Source organism: Rattus rattus, chromosome 3, assembly GCF_011064425.1.
Source record: "Rattus rattus isolate New Zealand chromosome 3, Rrattus_CSIRO_v1, whole genome shotgun sequence".
Lineage (NCBI taxonomy): Eukaryota > Metazoa > Chordata > Mammalia > Rodentia > Muridae > Rattus > Rattus rattus.
Window position 1 is genome coordinate 173717508 of NC_046156.1, and position 19643 is coordinate 173737150.

General features: G+C 38.3%; 1 protein-coding gene across 2 annotated transcripts in view; it reads right to left on the bottom strand.

The window, feature by feature from the left end:
* The window catches only part of Rictor (RPTOR independent companion of MTOR complex 2), a 92732-nt gene that overhangs the window by 24881 nt on the left and 48208 nt on the right, over positions 1–19643 (bottom strand). For both annotated transcript variants that reach the window (XM_032898813.1, XM_032898812.1), the window contains exons 7-19: positions 18198–18324; positions 14719–14888; positions 10697–10764; positions 9875–9942; positions 6891–6973; positions 5502–5589; positions 4975–5065; positions 4814–4880; positions 4607–4687; positions 2740–2840; positions 907–1072; positions 225–326; positions 86–132 (exon numbers count right to left, since the gene is read on the bottom strand). In XM_032898813.1, the coding sequence (XP_032754704.1) occupies positions 86–132; positions 225–326; positions 907–1072; positions 2740–2840; positions 4607–4687; positions 4814–4880; positions 4975–5065; positions 5502–5589; positions 6891–6973; positions 9875–9942; positions 10697–10764; positions 14719–14888; positions 18198–18324 (1259 nt within the window). The remainder of the gene's footprint in view (positions 1–85; positions 133–224; positions 327–906; positions 1073–2739; positions 2841–4606; positions 4688–4813; positions 4881–4974; positions 5066–5501; positions 5590–6890; positions 6974–9874; positions 9943–10696; positions 10765–14718; positions 14889–18197; positions 18325–19643) is intronic.

Below are 19643 nucleotides of genomic sequence, written 5' to 3' on the forward strand. Positions count from 1 at the left end.
AAAAAAAAGAAAAAGAAAAAAAAAAAAATCAAAGATTACTTTTAAAGTTAATACAAATTTAAGTTCTTCAATAGATTTTACATACCTGTGCAACTGCTCATCTTTATAGTTTCTTAGATTTACATTTGGCCACTAGAAAAACACAACATAAAGCATATAACTATAACCGATAACAGTAACGAAACAAAGGTGATTCGTTAGTCTCCACAGTTTCTCTACCATACCTTAAGAATGGTCCCAATCAGATTCCAATTCCATTCAAGATTCTCTTTATGTTGGAGGACTTGACTATCCCTAAGGTTTATTAAAAGAGCTTCCTCGGTATCCTAAAATCACCAGATAGTAAGAAGAACAATTAGGCAGTCTAGAGCATCAGAAAACTAATCACTAATTTTAAAAATGAGGAAGAAAAAGGGAGTGGTATTTATAGTTAGACCCTCAGTGATTATTTTCAAAAGGTTACTAAAACAACAACTAGGGTGTGAGACTTGCCTTACAAGCGTGAGAGACTAAGTTCAAGCCCCAGAACCTGCACATGCTGAGACTGGTGACACACACAGGCTACCCATCCCAGCATGTGGCAGAAATGGAAGGAGAGTGCTGGAGCTGGGCCTAGCCTAGGGGCGAGTTTTCTGTCAGTAAGAGACCTGTCTCAAAAACAAACAAAAATGAAAACCCCAAAGCACACGGTCTCTGAGGAACAGCACGATGCTGTTCTGTGGTCTCCATACACTATGTACACATCCACACACACTCCTGCAACACATTCTACCCCCCCACACACACATATGCACAGCTAAAGATTCCTACTCATGGTAAAACTAGTCAGCTGAAAACCAATCTGCTTGCATAAAGTTGTAAATCCAGACAATTCAGTTGCTGCGTGTTCATTTTTCATGTCAGTACCTTAAGAACAAATATATCTTTCTGAACTCGAAGATATTGATCCCGTTTTTGGTGTGTTGCAATTGCTTTCTGAATGATGTGATCCAAATGAAGGCTGTAAGGCTTAGGTCCTCGTTTCTTCATTTCATGGAAGCGTTTTAAACAGTTCAGGGCTGCACTGGCTCGCCTAATGAGGAAGGAAAAATCAATACTGAAGCAGAGCTAGCATACTTTTCAAGCCATGGCTGCTAAGGTACTTAAGCTTACATAATCTCAACAGATTACCAAGCAGTATTAGGTGGAGCCTAGGATCATAAGGACAACGGGTCAGCATTGCTAATTTACATAAGGAAACCTACTGTGGGGTCATACTTTCATGTACTTGTTTTTTCTTCTAAGGTGGTAGGCCCATTTTGTATATGGTTTTAAAAATTCCTCACGGAGTACTGGCAAGATAGGTTACGGGGTTCATTTGCAGGAACCCTAGGACTCACAAAAGGCAGACCCTACAGGCTGTACCTGTAGCCTCAGGACTTGGAGGGGAAGGCTAACAAATCCTAAGTCCTGAGGATCCCTGGCTACTCAGCCAGCCTAGTCAGAGAGCGAGGTGAGTTCCTGCTTCAGGGAGAGACCCTGTCTCATCAAGTGAGGTAGAAATGAATAGGAGACACCTGACTTCAACCTCTGACTCCTGCATAGATGGCCAGCGCGTCTCCCCTCCCACTCCACATACTCGCAGGAATACACAAGTGTTTAAGTCAAGAAACCAGTTTTCTTACTGAAGCTCTAAAGCTTTGTCTTTCACATGTAGTCTTTATTCTACTTGAAACTGATTTTTGTTTACAGGAAGTTGCAAAACCATTTTACTGTCCATTAATATAATCCATGATCCTAGTATCACCTGACTTGTCTCTATCTTCTTCACTGACTGATAATCCTAATGAGAATCTTTTAAACTTACTCAAGTTTTTATTTGTTATATGCAAAAGTATAGTTTCCAAGAATTTGGCAGCAACCAAGTCTCAGCTTTAGAACATATGGTAAGTAGAGTCTAAAACCCTTAGGATACAGTTAGGCTGGTGAGTATGTGATTTGTCAGTAAAGACAACTTAGGGAGCTAAAGAAAGAAAAAGTTCAAGACAACTACTATTTCAGTTATTATAACAACACTTTTTAATTCTAATGATCCCTGAGATTTGTGACCTTAGTTTGACAGAGTTTAGAACTACCACCAGGTATTGAGAAAGCATTCGCCTCAATCATGAGCTACTAAGATAAAACTTCTATATTTTGTTATAAGCTTCTAGTTAGAACCACGGTGTTCTGCTAATGCCTCAGTTGTACAATATGTCTCTAGTCTATTCATTGGAAAAATTAAAATGAGTAATTATTTCTTATTGATAGTACACCCACATGTAAATATATGCATCACTATAGCAAATTAAACTTTTGAAGAATGTGTAATTTTAAAAAAAGTTCACAATTCCAAAGAGGTAGTGAACTGCATTTCACTTAGGAGGGGAGTGAGAGGGGAGAATGCGGTTGACATAGACAACTTTTCCCAGCTCCTAAACAAACAAATTAAAACCACAACAGAGAAATGCTCTATCTCAGTCATTCAGTTTAGAAACACGAGAGGGAAAATGTCGATCTGCCACTGACTAATACTTTACAGCCTCAAGTACAAATTACTATTATTTTCAGAGTTGTACCTTTTCCCTTCTTGAGGTTTCCAAAGGGAGCTGTCAAGCACACCTATCAACACTACTTGTTCTCGCTCCCTGTTTAAAGGAAAGACTACTGAGGCAGACGCTAAGGCTATTGAGCACACTTTGCTGAGGCTCTAATACTTACAGTCTCTTTTCCTTGGGAATATCGAAGGACGCAGCCATATTCATAAGGGTCGGCAAGCAGTGTAAATGATGGCTATGCGAGTGAGGAAGGATGGTGTTTGCCTATAGGGAACATGATGCTTCATGAAATTTCAGAAACAAATACAGTTATTTACAGACATAATATAGTATTGCAAGACTAATGAAACACAAGGCTTTCATGAAAATAATTATTTCTGCCCACACGTACTTATAATTTTTAATCCAATCAAATTTCAATAAGAACTACAGGTCAGAGCCAATGAGATAGCTCTGCAGGACAGATATTTGCCACTAAATATGAGGACCTGAGTTTTATCCCAGGATCTACATGGCAGAAAGAGAGAACCAACTCCTCCAAAGTTGTCCTCTGACCCCCAATGTACCACAGCACAATTGTACTTACACATGTGTACACACACAAACAGACACACACAGACTAAAAAAAACTTAAAGAATAAAAATAAAAATTAATAAAGCTACTAATTGCCATACATCCATTATTATTAAATATGGCTTCTAAAAGTTGCCAATCACATTCCTTAAATGACCTGGAGAATTACCTAGCAAAGGTTTGTATTTGAGGAAAGTACAGAGGCTGTGCTGTATCCACCTCAGAACACACTGGTCCCAGATAGCAGCAATCCTTAAATAGAAACATGATCTCCTGGTGTCAGGCAAAATTCCACTACTCAACCAGCTTTCTACCAATAAGTACATTTATTAAATGTAAAGAAGAGAAGATACGATAAAAAGCATTGAATTAATATTGGTATCCTTTAATCCAGCCTGCTTTTGTCTTTGATAAGAATCACAGAATTCTGGGGCTCAAGGAAAAAGATTAAATTTCTATCAAAAGACTCCTTCCTATAAAAGAAACGAATACCAGTGTTTTTACAGGAAATGGTGTCTGAGAGCTAACATCCAGCTCATCTGACCTGAGAGTCGGCAGTGCTGTTTAGTGCTTCTACCAATAGGCTCAATGAGATCAGAGCAAGTGGCTAAGTCACTGATTAAAAGGACAGACTTTGTATATCGCTGAATCCTTTACTTCACACACAGCTCGGCTGCCACATAGGGAGAAAAGAGATGGGAAGAAAGGAGGAAACACACTTGTTTGGCTTTGGTTTCTGAGAGAGTATCTATGTAGCCCTGGCTGTTTTGACACTCACTATGTAGACCAGGCTGGATTCGAACTCAGACCCTCTTGGCTTTGCTTCCTGAGTACTGAGACTAAGATCAAAATGGTACTATCACGCCAGTCAAAAACACTTCAGAGCAGGGCAGGGGTTGGGGGGTAACGTTAACTCTTGCCAATAAAAGTAAGCTACTCATGTGTATGAAGAAAATGTATAAAAAAAAATCACTTCCTTCTAAACAAGTTTAAAATGATTTTTAACTTGGTAGTGAAAGTAAGAATGTCTATAGTATACAATCCCCTCCGTAGTGTATTGAGTACAGAATGGTTAAAGTACTTTCACAGCCACTAGTTTCTATTGTTAGAAAGGTCATGAAATCATGGAGCTTCCTGAGACTCGCCCCAAAAAGTCTCACTCTGTGAACCTAAACTATTAGTTCATGGAAATCACTGACACTCAGGTAAAACATTATATTTAGAAATTTTTCAAAAAAAAAAATCAATATTCAGTATTTTGTATTTTCTACACGTGTCACATTTACAAAACCCATTAACATAGACACAAAGAAATCTATCAGGAATAGGAACCAAAGGCTTTGGCAAAATAAAAATGTATTCTATGAGCTATCAGAAAGTAACACCATTCAACGAACCCGTTTTATCATTTAAAATCCTAAAAGTCCAACCGCAAGGCAGAAGTCCCTGTGCTCACCATATGTAAGAGCTCTCCTAACAGGATGGTCGCCCTCACTGAGATGTGGTCGTCACTGTTCGTTATCACCTCCACCAAGCCCTAGGGAGCAGAAGGGAGCACCAGTGTTACACAGCAGAGCAGGGCAACACATTTCTGCACAAGACCTGGTGTTCAATCCTAACAATGTTTACACAACAATATAAACCGCAGGTTTGTAAAACCTACCTCTAAGAGTCCATTGCGAATAAATGCAGAGAGTATCAGTGCCAAGTAATTGTCCATGAGGTCTGGCCTGGAAGCAAAAGCATAGCGACAGTGTACACGTCTCACTTAACATGCAAGCAGTGAGGCAATCAGTGGCCGACATTTCTATATCTGACGTCTACCTGGATCTAGCACGATGGGGAAGAATAGTTTTTGCCTCAGCTGCCACAAAGCCATCTGAAAGCCTCCAACTGTCCTGGAATCTTCCTGGATCTAAGAGTTAAAATCAGGTAATTAGCAGATTAGGCAATGCTGAAACAAATGAGTGTGGGACTACTGGCTACCCAGGCTACAAAAACGTCAACTAACACTTGGATACTGTGTCATGGCTGGCAGGGTTTGGCTACCTGGGCTTGTCAAGAGGTGTGTGCCTGTGACAGCAGCGTAAGGAAGTACAAAAACCTGCGCACGTACACACGCGCACACACACACACACACACACACACACACACACACACACACACACACACACACACACACCTACTTATGGGAATGTATACAATTGCAACTTTTTTCATTTGGAGACTTAGGCATCTTATGAATTAGACAATTCTCTAATTACCAGAAAGAAAAGGAAGTATGTATTAAGTGCTTTGCATCAGTTACCTGGAAATGTAAGCAGCAGACCCCAGTGCCCTTCAAAGCTTACCTACACTGAGCAGGGCTTCTATGAACTCGTCTGTCACAACAGGCAGAGGGAGACGAAAAATATCATAGAGCACTTCGAGCAGTCCTCGCTGGAACAACAAACACAGTCCACTTATTTCTACAGAAAAAGTCCTTAATGATTTTCAAAAGAACATGTTTAGAGAATAACAAAGTAATCGAAACATACCTAAGGGGTAATTACTAAATATTTAACATACATGTGACTTAATTTTTTAATCTTTCCTTATCACCACTGTACACATCTGGAAACAGAGTGCAGTTGTTCTTTCCATGTACAGGCGCACAAGTCAGCTGACAGTGAGAGGGGAGGCTCACTAGCAAACTTGCCTCAGACATTCCAAGGCTTGATTCCCAGCACATCAAAAAAAGGTGAACAAAACTGCTCCTTTATTCCTTGACCAGAGATCTGACCGTTTATCAGCAAACCCTACCACTTCCAAAGGCCTGGTGATTTTTATTTCCCATTTTAAGCATGCACTCCCAGCCAATGCTTTCTAACAGTTTTCCCTCCTACAGGTACAGTTCCCTCAAAGAAAGCTCGAGAACAGAAGTCTTGCTCATCATACATAAAGCCCTGGGTTCAGAACAAATAAACTGTAAAAACAAATAACAAAGAAGTTTGAGACACCTAACACCTACTTAATTATGACATCACTACACCATTTTTAAGTAACAGGCTTCAGCAAAATGGAGAAACAAAATTAAAAACATTTAAGGGAAAAGATAGCTTAAGAGCTAATATATGTTTTCTTCCACATTCAATTTGGTTTAATGATTTAATATATACTTACTAATTATAATAACAGAAATATAGCTAATAAATCAACACCTAGTAGTTTTAGTGAAAAACCACCATCTTCAAGATAAAAACATGGTAACATGGTGTGAAAAGCATATGAACTACAAAGCATGACTACATAAATAGAATATACTCTTTCAGTAAACGTATTTCTATGCCTGACTCATAAAATAAGGATAACCTGTTTTACTTGCATTGTTTTAATAAATTATAATTTATATTTTAACTCAAGTTTTAATAAAATTGTCACTCAAAACAGTATTTTAAGTTATTTATATATTACTCTGAAGTATCCATATACTGAAAAATGCTCTAAAAATTGCCAACTTGGAGACAAACTTCATCTAAAATGACTTCTGAAGAATGTACCTCTGTGTGTGCGGATGACTAGTTGACCCGAGGCACTGCATTCCCCTGGAACTGCAGTGACAGGTGCTATGACATGTGAGCTGAAACCCGGCCTGAGTCCTCTGCCAGAGCAGCAGATCCCGCACTGAGGAGCCGTCTCTCCAGCCCCTAACATAACTTTAAAGGTCCAGGCATGTCAGAATGACAGTAACTGTTACCTACCCTTATTTCCATATTTGGTATGCAAAGTACTCCAATTAGAGATTGTATCCCAGAATTTCCAGGTTTACATAAATTAATAATACCTAAAGAGGATAAAAGTTAAAAAATTAAACTAAGAAACTCTACAACGAGTCATAATATAAAAATCTGTGATTTTTCCAAGTTAAATACTATTTGGTTACTGTACTTGATATCAAATAAAGTAATGGATACCAAAGTATTCTCAGAATTTTCCTACTAACTGGATATTGCCATTATTCTCTCCACCTAAATCCCTCATCAATTTCCATTTCACACATAGAAACTGATGAACACAGAGGAGGCTACAAAAGAATGCTTCTCTGGGAGTAAGAACATGAGAGGGAAAAAAAAAGCGTTATTTTCCCTAATACTCCTGAAACTTCACTGAAAAGCTCCATGGTACTTGTCAAATCTAGTTCTAACATCTCTTAAATGCACGAATGGGAACAGATTCCATAGAAAATTTGCAGATCAATGAGTTTAAGTGACAGAACTTCTGAGATACTACACTTCCCTGTTACAAAGCATACGTATGTAGGTGGTAAGCAAGCACAAATACTCAGGTCATTAACTATCATGAAATGTGAACTACTTCAGTGAGCCCAGCACGTGGACAGAAGCAAAGCCTGCAACAGCCAACAGTGTGCATGTGCACTTCTTCAGGACTAAAGAATGCCGCATCTGCAAGCTTCTCCATGCTATGTTAGAGAGACTTAGAATGATGAAGACACAGAGACAGAGTGACGCACAGACAGTGGACATATAATGAAATCTACACAACTGGAATACATGCTAACTACCACAGTTTTTAAAATTCTTTGTAATGTTTTACATTAAAATGCTAGGAAAAAATGTTTTGAAAGTCACATAGGACTGCATCTCCCTCTCACCACTACAATGGCTGAGAATCCATTACCAAACATCCTTAGAACCAGAAGTGCTTCAGATCCTGATTTTTTTTTCAAATTTCAGAATTCCTGCATTTATGCTATGAGAAAATTCACGTGTAGGCATAGCATAAATTCATTTAAGTTTCAAGTACATATTATATACATCCCCTGGAGACTAAACCCAATGCTCTTGTGTTCTAAGTGCAACCAGCCCCATGACGTCACTGCTCAAAAGCCTCAGCTATTGGAGCATTTGGGTTTCACATTAAGGATGATCAAGCTGTACGATTGCGTGCATGAATATCTGTAATTTCTCTTTGAACTTAGAATCAAAATCCAAGTTAAGCACAGTAAACAAAATTAAGTGCTATAGTCCTTGAAGTGCACTTTCCCAACTTCGCATCTGACAGCAATATGAGACACCAGAGATTACGACAAGAAACGTAAGTCTTACCCTGTGCTAACATAGTTAAAGAGCTATTGACACTTATGGAAAATCTGTGCTGCTGAAGTTATCCCTCCAGAAGTATTTGTAATTTTAAAACTTGTAGAATCAACACTGCAAAACTGTATTTACTTTATAAATAGGGCCACAGAATCTAAACACAATTTAGAAAACTACTTCTGTTAGAAAAGTATTTTCAAGGTCGTAATTGAAATGCTATTATTTTTCTTAGTTCAATAGAGGGTAGAAAGCATCTACCTAGTCATAGATCACTATATAAGGCACTAGGAGAAAGTCATTTAGAAAGACTGTATGAGATGGACTTTAAAAGAGGCTGACCAAGATGAGGGACACAGTGATGGTGAGCAGAGTCTAGAAGAAGGAAGGCTGAGGAAACAGCTAGGTGACCTTGGTGGTTAAAGCACAGTGCAGCATGTGGGTAAAACAGAGTCGCTATAGCAGCAGTTAGCTGAGGAACAGCAGAGGACACCTAGTGACAGAAGTAAGGGCAAAGGTAAGCTAGCCAAGGTGACCAAAAGAGGACATGGGTTTAGTGATTCACTGCTTTCCACTCTCAGCTTTGGGGGACCTCGGTGATCACATGGCAGAAACTGAGTCCCATATGCAAGATGATGGTCTTGGGGTGGCGGGATATTAGAAAAGCTGAGGCATCATAACAAAGCCCCAAGCTAACCCTAGGAGGGAAGACTGGCGCTAGCGGACTAGCTTTCTTGCCATACGATGCTGATGCCACGTTCCCGAATATTCATTCAGCCTATAGACGTGGGAACCACATAATTCTGTATTTTAAAATGAATCATCTATTTTTTGGTACTTTGTTTTGACACCGGAAAATGAATGAAAACAAGTATGAGAGACGTTATGTTTACTCTTCGGTCCACATATAACCTCTCAATTATCAGTGAAGGTGAAATAGGTAGGCAGGGTTCTCAGTGGGACACCAAGAGAGCAGAGGAAGTGCATGGAAGACACACTAGCCTACCGGCTGAGGTAAGTATCTATATGGAAAAGTTGTCTATAAAGTCATAAGGTAAGTATACAGCAGTGTTTATGTAAGTTTCTTTGTTTGGCTTGTGGCTAATGTTCCTTTCTAAACTCTCTGTAGAAATACTACTAAACTAAGTATTTACTCCATAGAAAAACGAAGCATGTATCATCTTTACACTAAAGAAATCTGGACACCTGGAGACAAGCTCGAGAATAGAAGTCTTGCTTATCATACATAAAGTCCTGGGTTCAGAACAAATAAACTGTAAAAACAAATAACAAAGAAGTTTGAGACTCCTTACACCTACTTAATTATGACATCACTACACCATTTTTAAGTAACAGGCTTCAGAAACACCCCCCCCCACCACCACCTTCTGTCCTTTAGTTTGGGAGTCTTGGGGGAAGAGGGGTAGATAATGCTGGATTTTCTTAAAATGTTCAGGTAATCATTTTAGCACAGAGCTGAAAAGTGTGTGTGTGTGTGTGTGTGTGTGTGTGTGTATGTGTGTGTGTGTGTGTGTGTGTGTGTGATGCAGAATACAGAAAGCAGCATCCTACTTACTACAAATTTTCTACTGTCTTTTAATTTATGTTCCTGAGCATTACGCCGAACATACCTGCCCATGAGCGGAATGTCGCAATGATTCCCATTTTGCTGGCTAGAAACCGTGCTTCTCTGTCTTCTCTGTTGCAGGGTGTGGGTGGGGAAGTATCAAAGACACAAAATTTAAGCCGAAATGAGTTTTTGCTGATAATATATCAGAGAAAACTCTATCATTAATGTTAATTATTTACATTTGAAATCAAAACAAGATGTTCTAAAAAAGACCAGATGTACTCTAAGGCCAATTACTCAACTTTTAGTATAAACTGATCTTCAATTTTAAAAAGACAGTATAAACAAGGTGTGGTGGTAGTGCACACCTACAATCTCAGAACTCGGGAGACAGAGGAAGGAGAGCTGCTGTGGGTTCCAGGTCAGGCTGGACTACACACTAGGTGTCTGGCTAGCCAAGGATAACATGGTAAGGCCAAAACTATATAAATGAATGACTAAAAATAAAATCCACAGCATGAGTTACAGTTAAGTTATAAACCCTGACCCTTCTGAAAACTTATTCTTAGATGTCCCTCACGTGAGCACCAAAGCAGTGAGCTACACATAAGCATCATTGCAGTGGTGGCCGTAACTAAGAGCACACCGGAAGCTTTGGTCAACTCCTGCACTAATAACACGAGGAGTCCAATGGTGTACTGGTCTGAATACTACAAACTAACTCTAAATTTCTCGATGCTTTTTAATTTGTGCTGTGTGACTGTGAGAGAGGACCAACACAGCCATGAACCAGGACACCTCCTCCCACCGCTGGCTCTGTACCGATCAGTGCTTACTGTAAGCACCAACGCCCCACGCTCCAGCAGATGCTCCTGGCACTTACTTGAGCTGTCCTTCAGCTGTGTCTGGACTGTGTCTGTAGTGGAAATCAGTGTAGGGTGCTAAAATTCGCTAATTAGAAAAGGAAAGAGAAACAAAAAGAATTTTTATTTAAAAAGACTTTCGTTTTATAACACAAAATTAATTCCATTTCTCTGTATCTTTAAGTGAGTAACCATTTAAGACATTTGTTCTTCAAATTCATTTTAAAAAATGTAGCATAATTTTAAGTACAAACTGATTTTTTAATTCATAAACTAAGGTATAATGTGCATCTAAAAGAAAACAGACAAGGGCATAAAGGTACTTCTGGATTGGGTTGGCAGCCATTATCCTTCAGTATTCATTATGATCCCTACAACACACCTTTATCGGTTTCTTCTGCTGAGAAGGCAGATGGCAGGCTGTTTGTTTCTGTTGTTGCTTTTGAAAGCAGTGTGTCTTTTGTCGGTTTTTGCTTTTCAAGTTCTTGTGATCTGGATTGAGTCTTAGAAGGCTTATGTTCTTAGATGGCAAAATGGCGAAATGTTTGTTTCTTAGGATCCTTGCTTTTGAAAGTCTCCCTCTCCTTCCCAAGGACGGTAGTGTGTCTTTCCTGTGTCCTATTGAGATTTCCTATTGACACCGCCTTGTGCACAATGAGATTTTAATTCTATAGAATTCTAAATTCTAGATATATATTTTCTACACTTTTGATTCATTTTGTATGTCTAATTATATGATAAAATTCTTCATATTTTCACTTATACTTATCTTCCAGAACAAATTAACTGTGGTTTATCTGAAGTGGTTTTTTTTTGTCTAAATTATTCCAACAAAACATTGAAAGATATCATCCAGCATGATCAAGTAGGCTTTATCCTAGAAATGCTGGGATAGATCAACATGAAAATCTGTCTAGGGGCTGGAGAGATGGCTCAGAGGTTAAGAGCACTGACTGCTCTTCCAGAGGTCCTGAGTTCAATTCCCAGTAATCACATGGTGACTCACAACCATCTGTAATGGGATCTGATGACCTCTTCTGGTATGCAAATGTACATGCAGATAGAGCACTCATAAATGAAATAAATTAAAAAAAAAGAAAATCTGTTTATATAATACACTATATAAGCAAAAAGGAAAAACAAAGCACATAATAAAAGACCTTTGACTAAATCCAACACCTCTTCCTGATAACGGTCTCCTAAGAAAAAAATTTTCTTTCCAGTTTTCAGTAATGTGATCATATCTTTGTGTATGAGTAGAAATCCTATGTATGTGCATGTGTGTGTGTTGGGGGTTGACTTGTCTGTACAAGCACTGTCCCCCTTACTTCCCAAGACAGTCTCAATGAACCTACAGAACACTGTAGGCTACATCAGAAGGCTCCGGACACACCGGGTTCTTCTAGCTCTGTGTCTGCACACTCCACCACACCCAGTTTGTCTATGTTGGAGATGCCAACTCAGGTCCGTGTGCTCGAACCAAGCACTTTACACTGAGCCAACCAGGAAGGCCATGACTAGAAATTTCTGACTGAACGTTCAACACAGTCATTTTATTTAAAAAAAAAAAAATGACTTGATGTTCCTCTTCCACCAGAGGCAGTTAATCTTCTCTTATGCAGATAAGTGAAAGCAGCTACTCACTGAACCCCAGTGGCGGTGTTACACAGACGTTACACCCGGATCTAGTACACTAAGTACACCTATCTGCTCGTGATCTCAGTGTGCCCTTCCAGTAGTTTCAATACAACTTGGGTGAGTCTTTTTCCCCCTTACCAGTCAGCATGAGATTTTTAAAAGGTTTATATAAGTACATGCACATGACACAGAGGCTAGAAGAAGCAGGTCTCCCTGAAGCTGGAGTTACCAGAGACTGTGAGCGGTTTGACACAGACAGGACTGGGACTCTAACTGCTGTCCTCTGGAGGAACAGAGACTGGTCTTTACCACGGAACCATCTTTCCAGTCCCAATTAGAGTCCTTTTTGCTTTTTAAAAGACAAATTCTCACCATGTAACCTTGGTTGATGTGGGATTCACTCTGTAGATTGGCATGGTTTTGAACTCAAGAGAGATCTGCCTGCCTCTGCTTCCCAAGTGCTAGGATTAAAGGCATGCACCATGCCAAGAATTTTCAAGAATGTATTTTGTATGTTTAAACTGAGACCTTTCATCCATTTAAACAACTGAGAATTTGGTAAATATTAAGAACAAGAGATTAGTTACAAAGTATCCAGTTTGTTATTTTAGCACTATACATATACATAAGTTCTTGATTTTTCTGATATCACAGAAAGAGCTTACTGAATATCGCCTACAACACACCCCTAGTAGCAAATTATCCAGCAAAAGTAAGCAATTACACAATAATTAACTGTATAAACTCACTACAAATGAATTATCAGGGTAAACTAAAAATTGAGACAATTTTAAGTTAATCACCCACTTATTTTTAATAACAACAACAACAGCAAAGGTGATATCAAGGGCACAGCAAATAGCTCTTCATAGAAAAGAAGATGTACTGCTTTAGAATAAAAACAAAATTGACTTGAATAATAGAGAATGTGTTCTCTAATTGATCCCACCATGAAGACCTGGGGATGAAGACAGAAGACAGTGATAAACAGCCAGGGAAGCCAGATTTATTAAGCTGACCTAGGAGCCTACAGTCTGGAGCCAGCCCAGGGACACAGCAAGACCTCATCATGGGGTGGGAGGGATCCTAATATGATCAGAACTACTACATTTAAAGCTACTTCCCTAAAATAGTAAGGAAATTAGAAAATAAACCACTTAAGTCCTAGATAATTTAAATCTAATATTTAAATCCTTGATTGAAACTTATTTTAGATGCTGTCTTCAATAGACAATAATGTAGTGCACTCTCCAAAACACCCTGCTCGGTCTGCCTGCCTGCTGCAGTCTCACTAGTAGCCCTGGCTGGCCTCCTCTCCCATTACCCCTCCTCTGCCTCATGAATGCTAGGATTACAGTCATGTGCTGCCATCCTCAGCTAGCACCACCTATAAGGAGGAGTATACAGTTACCTACTACTTTAACTATAAGACACTACCTGAAGTAGTAAAATAATTTTACATGTGACATACTTTTTAAATGATACATGCATGTTCAAATACAGACAGTGCCAAAGTATATTGCTTCTTCACTGTTACTGTTACTTGTTATTAATTTTCAATATATGTATGTGTGTGATGTTGTGAGTATAGGTGCAGAAATTGAAGGACACCTTCTGGGGAGTCTGTTCTCTCCCACCATATATCTGAGGCAGAATTCTTCTCACGGTTTCTGCCCCTGAAGTATCTATAAGGGCTTGTAGCCAACTCTTATGCTTTTCCAGAAATGCTGAGATCACAGACTTGAACTCCACCCAGCTTTTATGAGTCCCAGAATCAATCAGGAAGTCAAGTACACAGTAACGGCTTTACCTTCCGAACCATCGTTTCAGCCCTCAAAGTGGTTCTAGAGAGAACTTTAGTATTGTTTATGAATGAAAAGAACCCACTTAGCTGAAGGAAAACAATATTAACACAGTGCATTTCTTATAGAGGCACATGTCTTAGTGTAATCTTACTCATCCTTTAGTTGGCTCAGGAAAATGTTGCTAAAATACTCTTGAGAATAACATTTTTAATTCATTCCTAGTCAAATAACTATAATAAAGAATGGGAATAAACTAAACTAACATAGGTTAGACAATTAATGTAGCACCTGAGTCTACTATTTCAAAATTTCAAAGCAAAGTTATGTATTTAAACTTATATTTTAGGGCTAGAGAGATAACTCAAATGTTAAAAGCATTGGCTGTTCTTCCAGAGGCCCAAAATTCAATTCCCAGCAACCACACAAGAACTTACAATCATCTTTTAACTCCAGTTCTTGGTCTTCCAATGCCCTCTCCTAGCCTCTGTGGGCACTGTACACATATGGTGCACAGACATGCATAAACACCATAAACATTAAATAAACGTAAGAAATTTTAAATTATATTCTATATTAGAAGCATACTAAAAAGGGCATACCTCTAATTCTACATCAGCTCGCACATACTGCCGGGTCTTTGGATGATTAAGAAGGTGCAAAATTGTTGTAATGAGAGCCTCATTTATTCGACTTAATTGGCAATCAATCACATTTTTCAGTATGGTGTTTAGTCCGCCTCGAAGGGCTACCACCTCTGGGTTCTGAAGTGCTAAAATGAAAGAGAGACTAATTATATCCATAGTACTGAGTATTTAAACCCTACCCTTTTACTTAAGTCTTAAGTTTCCTTTTGGATTTGAAAACTTTCTAATTAACTACATTTACAAGTAAAAGATATCAGGTTCTTACTGATTCAATAGCTTTATGTAATTTAAAATCATTTAATATCTTTCCACAAGCCTGACTTTAAGAATGTCTTTGAACAATTTTGTCATATTCTTTAGACATAGTTTACTGAATACTTTTCAATTTCAGAGTTCATTTTACTGTGGAGACATCAGTCCCATAGTTTTTTTTCAAACACTTCATAGAACTTTTGTTTTTAATCTTGCTCTAAACAGTGTGTATTATTTACTTTCATAAAAATGCATACATGCACGCAAGCAAAAGATGCACGCATGCACGCACGCACACACACACTTGTAATTTTAAGATGAAAACTCCTCTCTTTATCTTCCTCTGAAGACCCAGACTGCCCTTGCATGCAGTCTGTGCTTGTTTGCTGTGGGATTTCTGTTTTGAAAATGGGACTGAAAGTCAGCACTGAGCTCAGGCAGGCCTCTCACGCATGATTCCGTCTGTCCAGAGGGCTGGGATCACAGCTGTCCATCACTATGCCTGACATGTATTCGTCTTAATGACTTAAGTTCCATTTGTTTCACTCCATCATGAAGTTATTTATTGAGATAAATGACATTATTGAAATAATAATCTCAATTGTCCCTCATGAATATTTTATTATCCCGGCACATTTCTCAATTTGATTTTTATACTTTACTTTTTTTTTCCTTTTTAGAGACAGGGCTGCCTATGACATCTGGCAAGGAGGAAGTTTCATTTCTCCTCCATTTATTTTTATTTCCAAAACTGTTTCTCTGGTTTCTTCTGTCATGTTCACTCTCCTGGATGATTTCGGAACTGGATTCTCCTGTTGTCTGGACTGAGGTGGAGCTGCTGCACGGCACGGCAGCGCAGATCTGAACAATCCAGGCCATCGCTCTGTCAGTCAGCTCAGGTCTGAGCGCCCATCACTCCCTCCACTGCAGTCACTGTGCTCATTCTGTATGGCGGGCTACTTGTGTCTTCACGAAACTCAATTTGACTCACTAAAAAGTGCACACCCACCCCACGTCATCTGTATTTCTTACCAATTTCTTATAAATTCTTATGTATTTTCTGATTATTAGTGCTGAAATAGAATTGAATTTTCACAATCCCACAGTAGTAATCGTGTGAGTCATCTCTTCACTTCAATCTGGTTTCTCTATAGATCTTTACAGTGACAACTAACGGCTTTCTAATTCTTGAACTTCATTTATAAGGTCAAAATGTAAAAAACATTTATTAAGGCTGTTGTCCCAAAACATAAGGTGCAAAGGGACTAAAGAAGATACAGAATGTTAACCTCTGACCTTTACATGTGTGCACACCACACACACCAGGCATACCCATACAAAATTCTTTCTCTTACAAAATTCTTTCTCTTCTGTTACTTTTTCTCGTAAGTGTTCTCATGGTTTATTTGTTGTGTATGGTTACCCTCTATATTTTCAGTAGCATTTTATAACACCCTATTAGATTACTTTACTACATTACTCTAAGTATAGATGTTCAAAAATTTTTTTGTAAAATGTTTATTACTTCTAGAATATCAGTGAAGCACCTTCTAACGATCTAAGTGTGCTTCTGGATAGAGTTACCTGTATATTACTGTACAAAGGTACACTGGTGAGCTTTTTTTTTTTTTTTTTTTTCTGGAGCTGGGGACCGAACCCAGGGCCTTGCGCTCTACCACTGAGCTAAATCCCCAACCCCACTGGTGAGCCTTTTAGAGCTGTCACTCCTTAGTCTTTGCAATCACTTCTACGGCTTCTGGTCTATAATGTAGTTCTACTTTTGTGCACCTGGATAGTAGCATTTATTTTTTATTTTTTTTTAAAGATTTATTCATTTATTATATATAAGTACACTGTAGCTGGCTTCAGATACACCAGAAGAGGGCATTGGATCTCTTTACAGATGGTTGTGAGCCACCATGTGGTTGCTGGGAATTGAACTCAGGACCTCTGGAAGAGCAGTCGGGTGCTCTTAACCGCTGAGCCATCTCTCCAGCCCAGTAGCATTTATTTTTAAAACCCATTTATTTCAGTGAATTTTAAAAATCTTCTAATTTAAAGAAATCCTATAAGATTTTTCTCCTTTATTAAGAAATTTCTCATCTCAGAGTTTTCCAAAGTTTAAGTGTGTATTTTGATGTTTTCTTCTACCTACTATAAATAAAGGATGAGTCATCTGTCTTTCATCCTAATAATAAACGAATTTCACCATGTTTTCACCCTGATTACCATGGGATTAGGCATTTCCTGTCTTTCCTATTCCAGTTCCTCACCCATTTACATTTTGCTTCACTTTATTATACGTACCAATCAATATAGCTTTCTAGACATCCCATATGTTGGCATATTGTAAAATTTTTATAATGTTCATAATGGTTATAACTATATTTCTGATCTTGTTTCTACACCAGGACAGTAACTTTGAGTCTTTAGTGGTAGAGTGGCTCTTCTTTTTTTAACTTAAACTTTATTAATTTATTATCTTAAGACGAAATATGATCTCCACAATTTCTACTTTTTGGTAGTATCAAAAACAAACACACAGACCCCATTGTTTTCTTTTTACTTAGAATTATATTCCACTGATAATAACTAGGTTAAACTTTTGAAATATGGTGACTAGCCATGACGGGTACTGGGGGCCATTGGCTTCTAGTATTTGCTTACACTTGTTAATCTGCTTGCCTGCTCTGAGACACTCACTTGTTTGGTGCCACACAACAGACTCTCGCTGTTGAGATCTCTTCTTGGTTTACTTGAGAACTGAGAATTTGCTCTCCCCTCAAAGCCCAAAGAAGTATGCACTTATGTCTTCACGCTCTCTGTTTCTACTCTAATCTCTGACCCTAATAAAACAGTGTCATTAGGATTCACTTTGTGCACTACAGACTATTACTTTTAAACTCTATCAGGATACAGTATCATCAATATAAGAAGGCTAGACTTTAGTAGATATTATTGCTATTATTGGATTATAAACAATCAAGTTTCATAATGAATAAATTTGAAAATTTACGACAACATAATTTCTGAATTGTCTGATGGATAACATCTAATACTTTATCACAAATGTACATATTCATATTTTTATAGCACTAAATAAAGCACTTTTCCTTTAAAGACATTAGGGATGTTACATGTACTTTGTAAAACATCTCTTCATTACTTAGGAAAATCCTGACCTAGTTCACAGATAATAGCAATGCATGCCCGGACCATTCTGTCTCGCTCCTGAAGGCCATCATTTCCAACTGCAATTAATGAGTTGGCCACAGAACTCGGAAACAAGGAAGCATTCACAGTAATCATCTGTAACAAAGAAAAATCAGAAAATAAGTAATTTAGGTTTAGTATATTTCGAAATTCCTTTAATTGAGTGGGAGAGAGTCTTATTGAGTGGCATAAGTCTTTACAGTTGAGGCACCAGTTTTAACACTCAGGTCTGTATGAACTGCTCTTATTATAACTAGCAGGTTTTCCCCCTAATGATTTAAAACTAAACTAATTGCTAAACAAGACTTCCTATCTCTAAGATTTAAGTCCCTCCAGAACAGGAATGGCACCTTACACAGCTCCTCAGTGTTCACAATGCTGCTCAGTGACATGAACATGGTGACCTCTAACAGAGCTATTCCATCTCCATGTCCCTCACGCTTACCTCTGCTCCTCCTCAGCTATCAGGACTTGTTGCTGTGCCTGAAGGAAGACTGACTAGCCCAAATCTCTTGAAGTGAAAATTTGTGAGGTAGATTATATAGAAACCGTGTGATAAAACACTGGGTGAACCTCTTGTCAAAGGTCAAATTGGCAATAACATAACTGCAGTTCTGGAAACAGGTCAAGAGCGTCTACATGTGATTTAGAAAGCAGGAAGAAAATAACGCAGTGGCAGACTGCTTAAGACTATTTCAGAGACAACTTTTTCAAACTAGCACCCTAGAGCAGAAAAAGAGGAAATGGTTTTATTTTGATAGGGAGAAAAGTAACCTCTCCTGGATATTACTGAAGAGCTAAAATTTGTAGTCAGACACAGGATAGAGTTGACTAAAGAAAGGCAGTCAGGTAAGTTCTATGAGGACTGAAGGAACAATCTGTGCTGGTCACCCTGGCTATATACACAGGCAGTTTATGTCATTTAAGCACCAATAAGTAATAATACATGGTTCAACTGAATTTAAAGAATACAACTTCATAATCATAAAATAAATTTATTTCCGATCACAAGACTAGGAAAGGTTTCCAATCAATTCTTTCCACTAACCAAAGAAAGGAGGATGAAGACAGCAGAGTAGAAGAAAATGACCTTCCTGGGGAGAAGGAATCTAGCCTCTCCCGGTTCATATGTTAATTTTCACTAGTGCATTAGTATGCTAGTCCCAGTTCTTGTGATCATAGAAAACTCCCACCAAAGGGCTGGAAGATGGATCAGTTAGGAGTATAACTACTCTCCCGAAAAACACAAACCCATTCCCTAAGATTTCCGGTAATTTCAAGTACAGTAAGAAATTCAATTCTATAAATTGTATATATATTAAACAAATACTTTTTTATTCAATAGATTATATATGCCATGGCCCAAATACAGAAAATTAAATTTTTAAAAATGAAATCATAGGGGTTGGGGATTT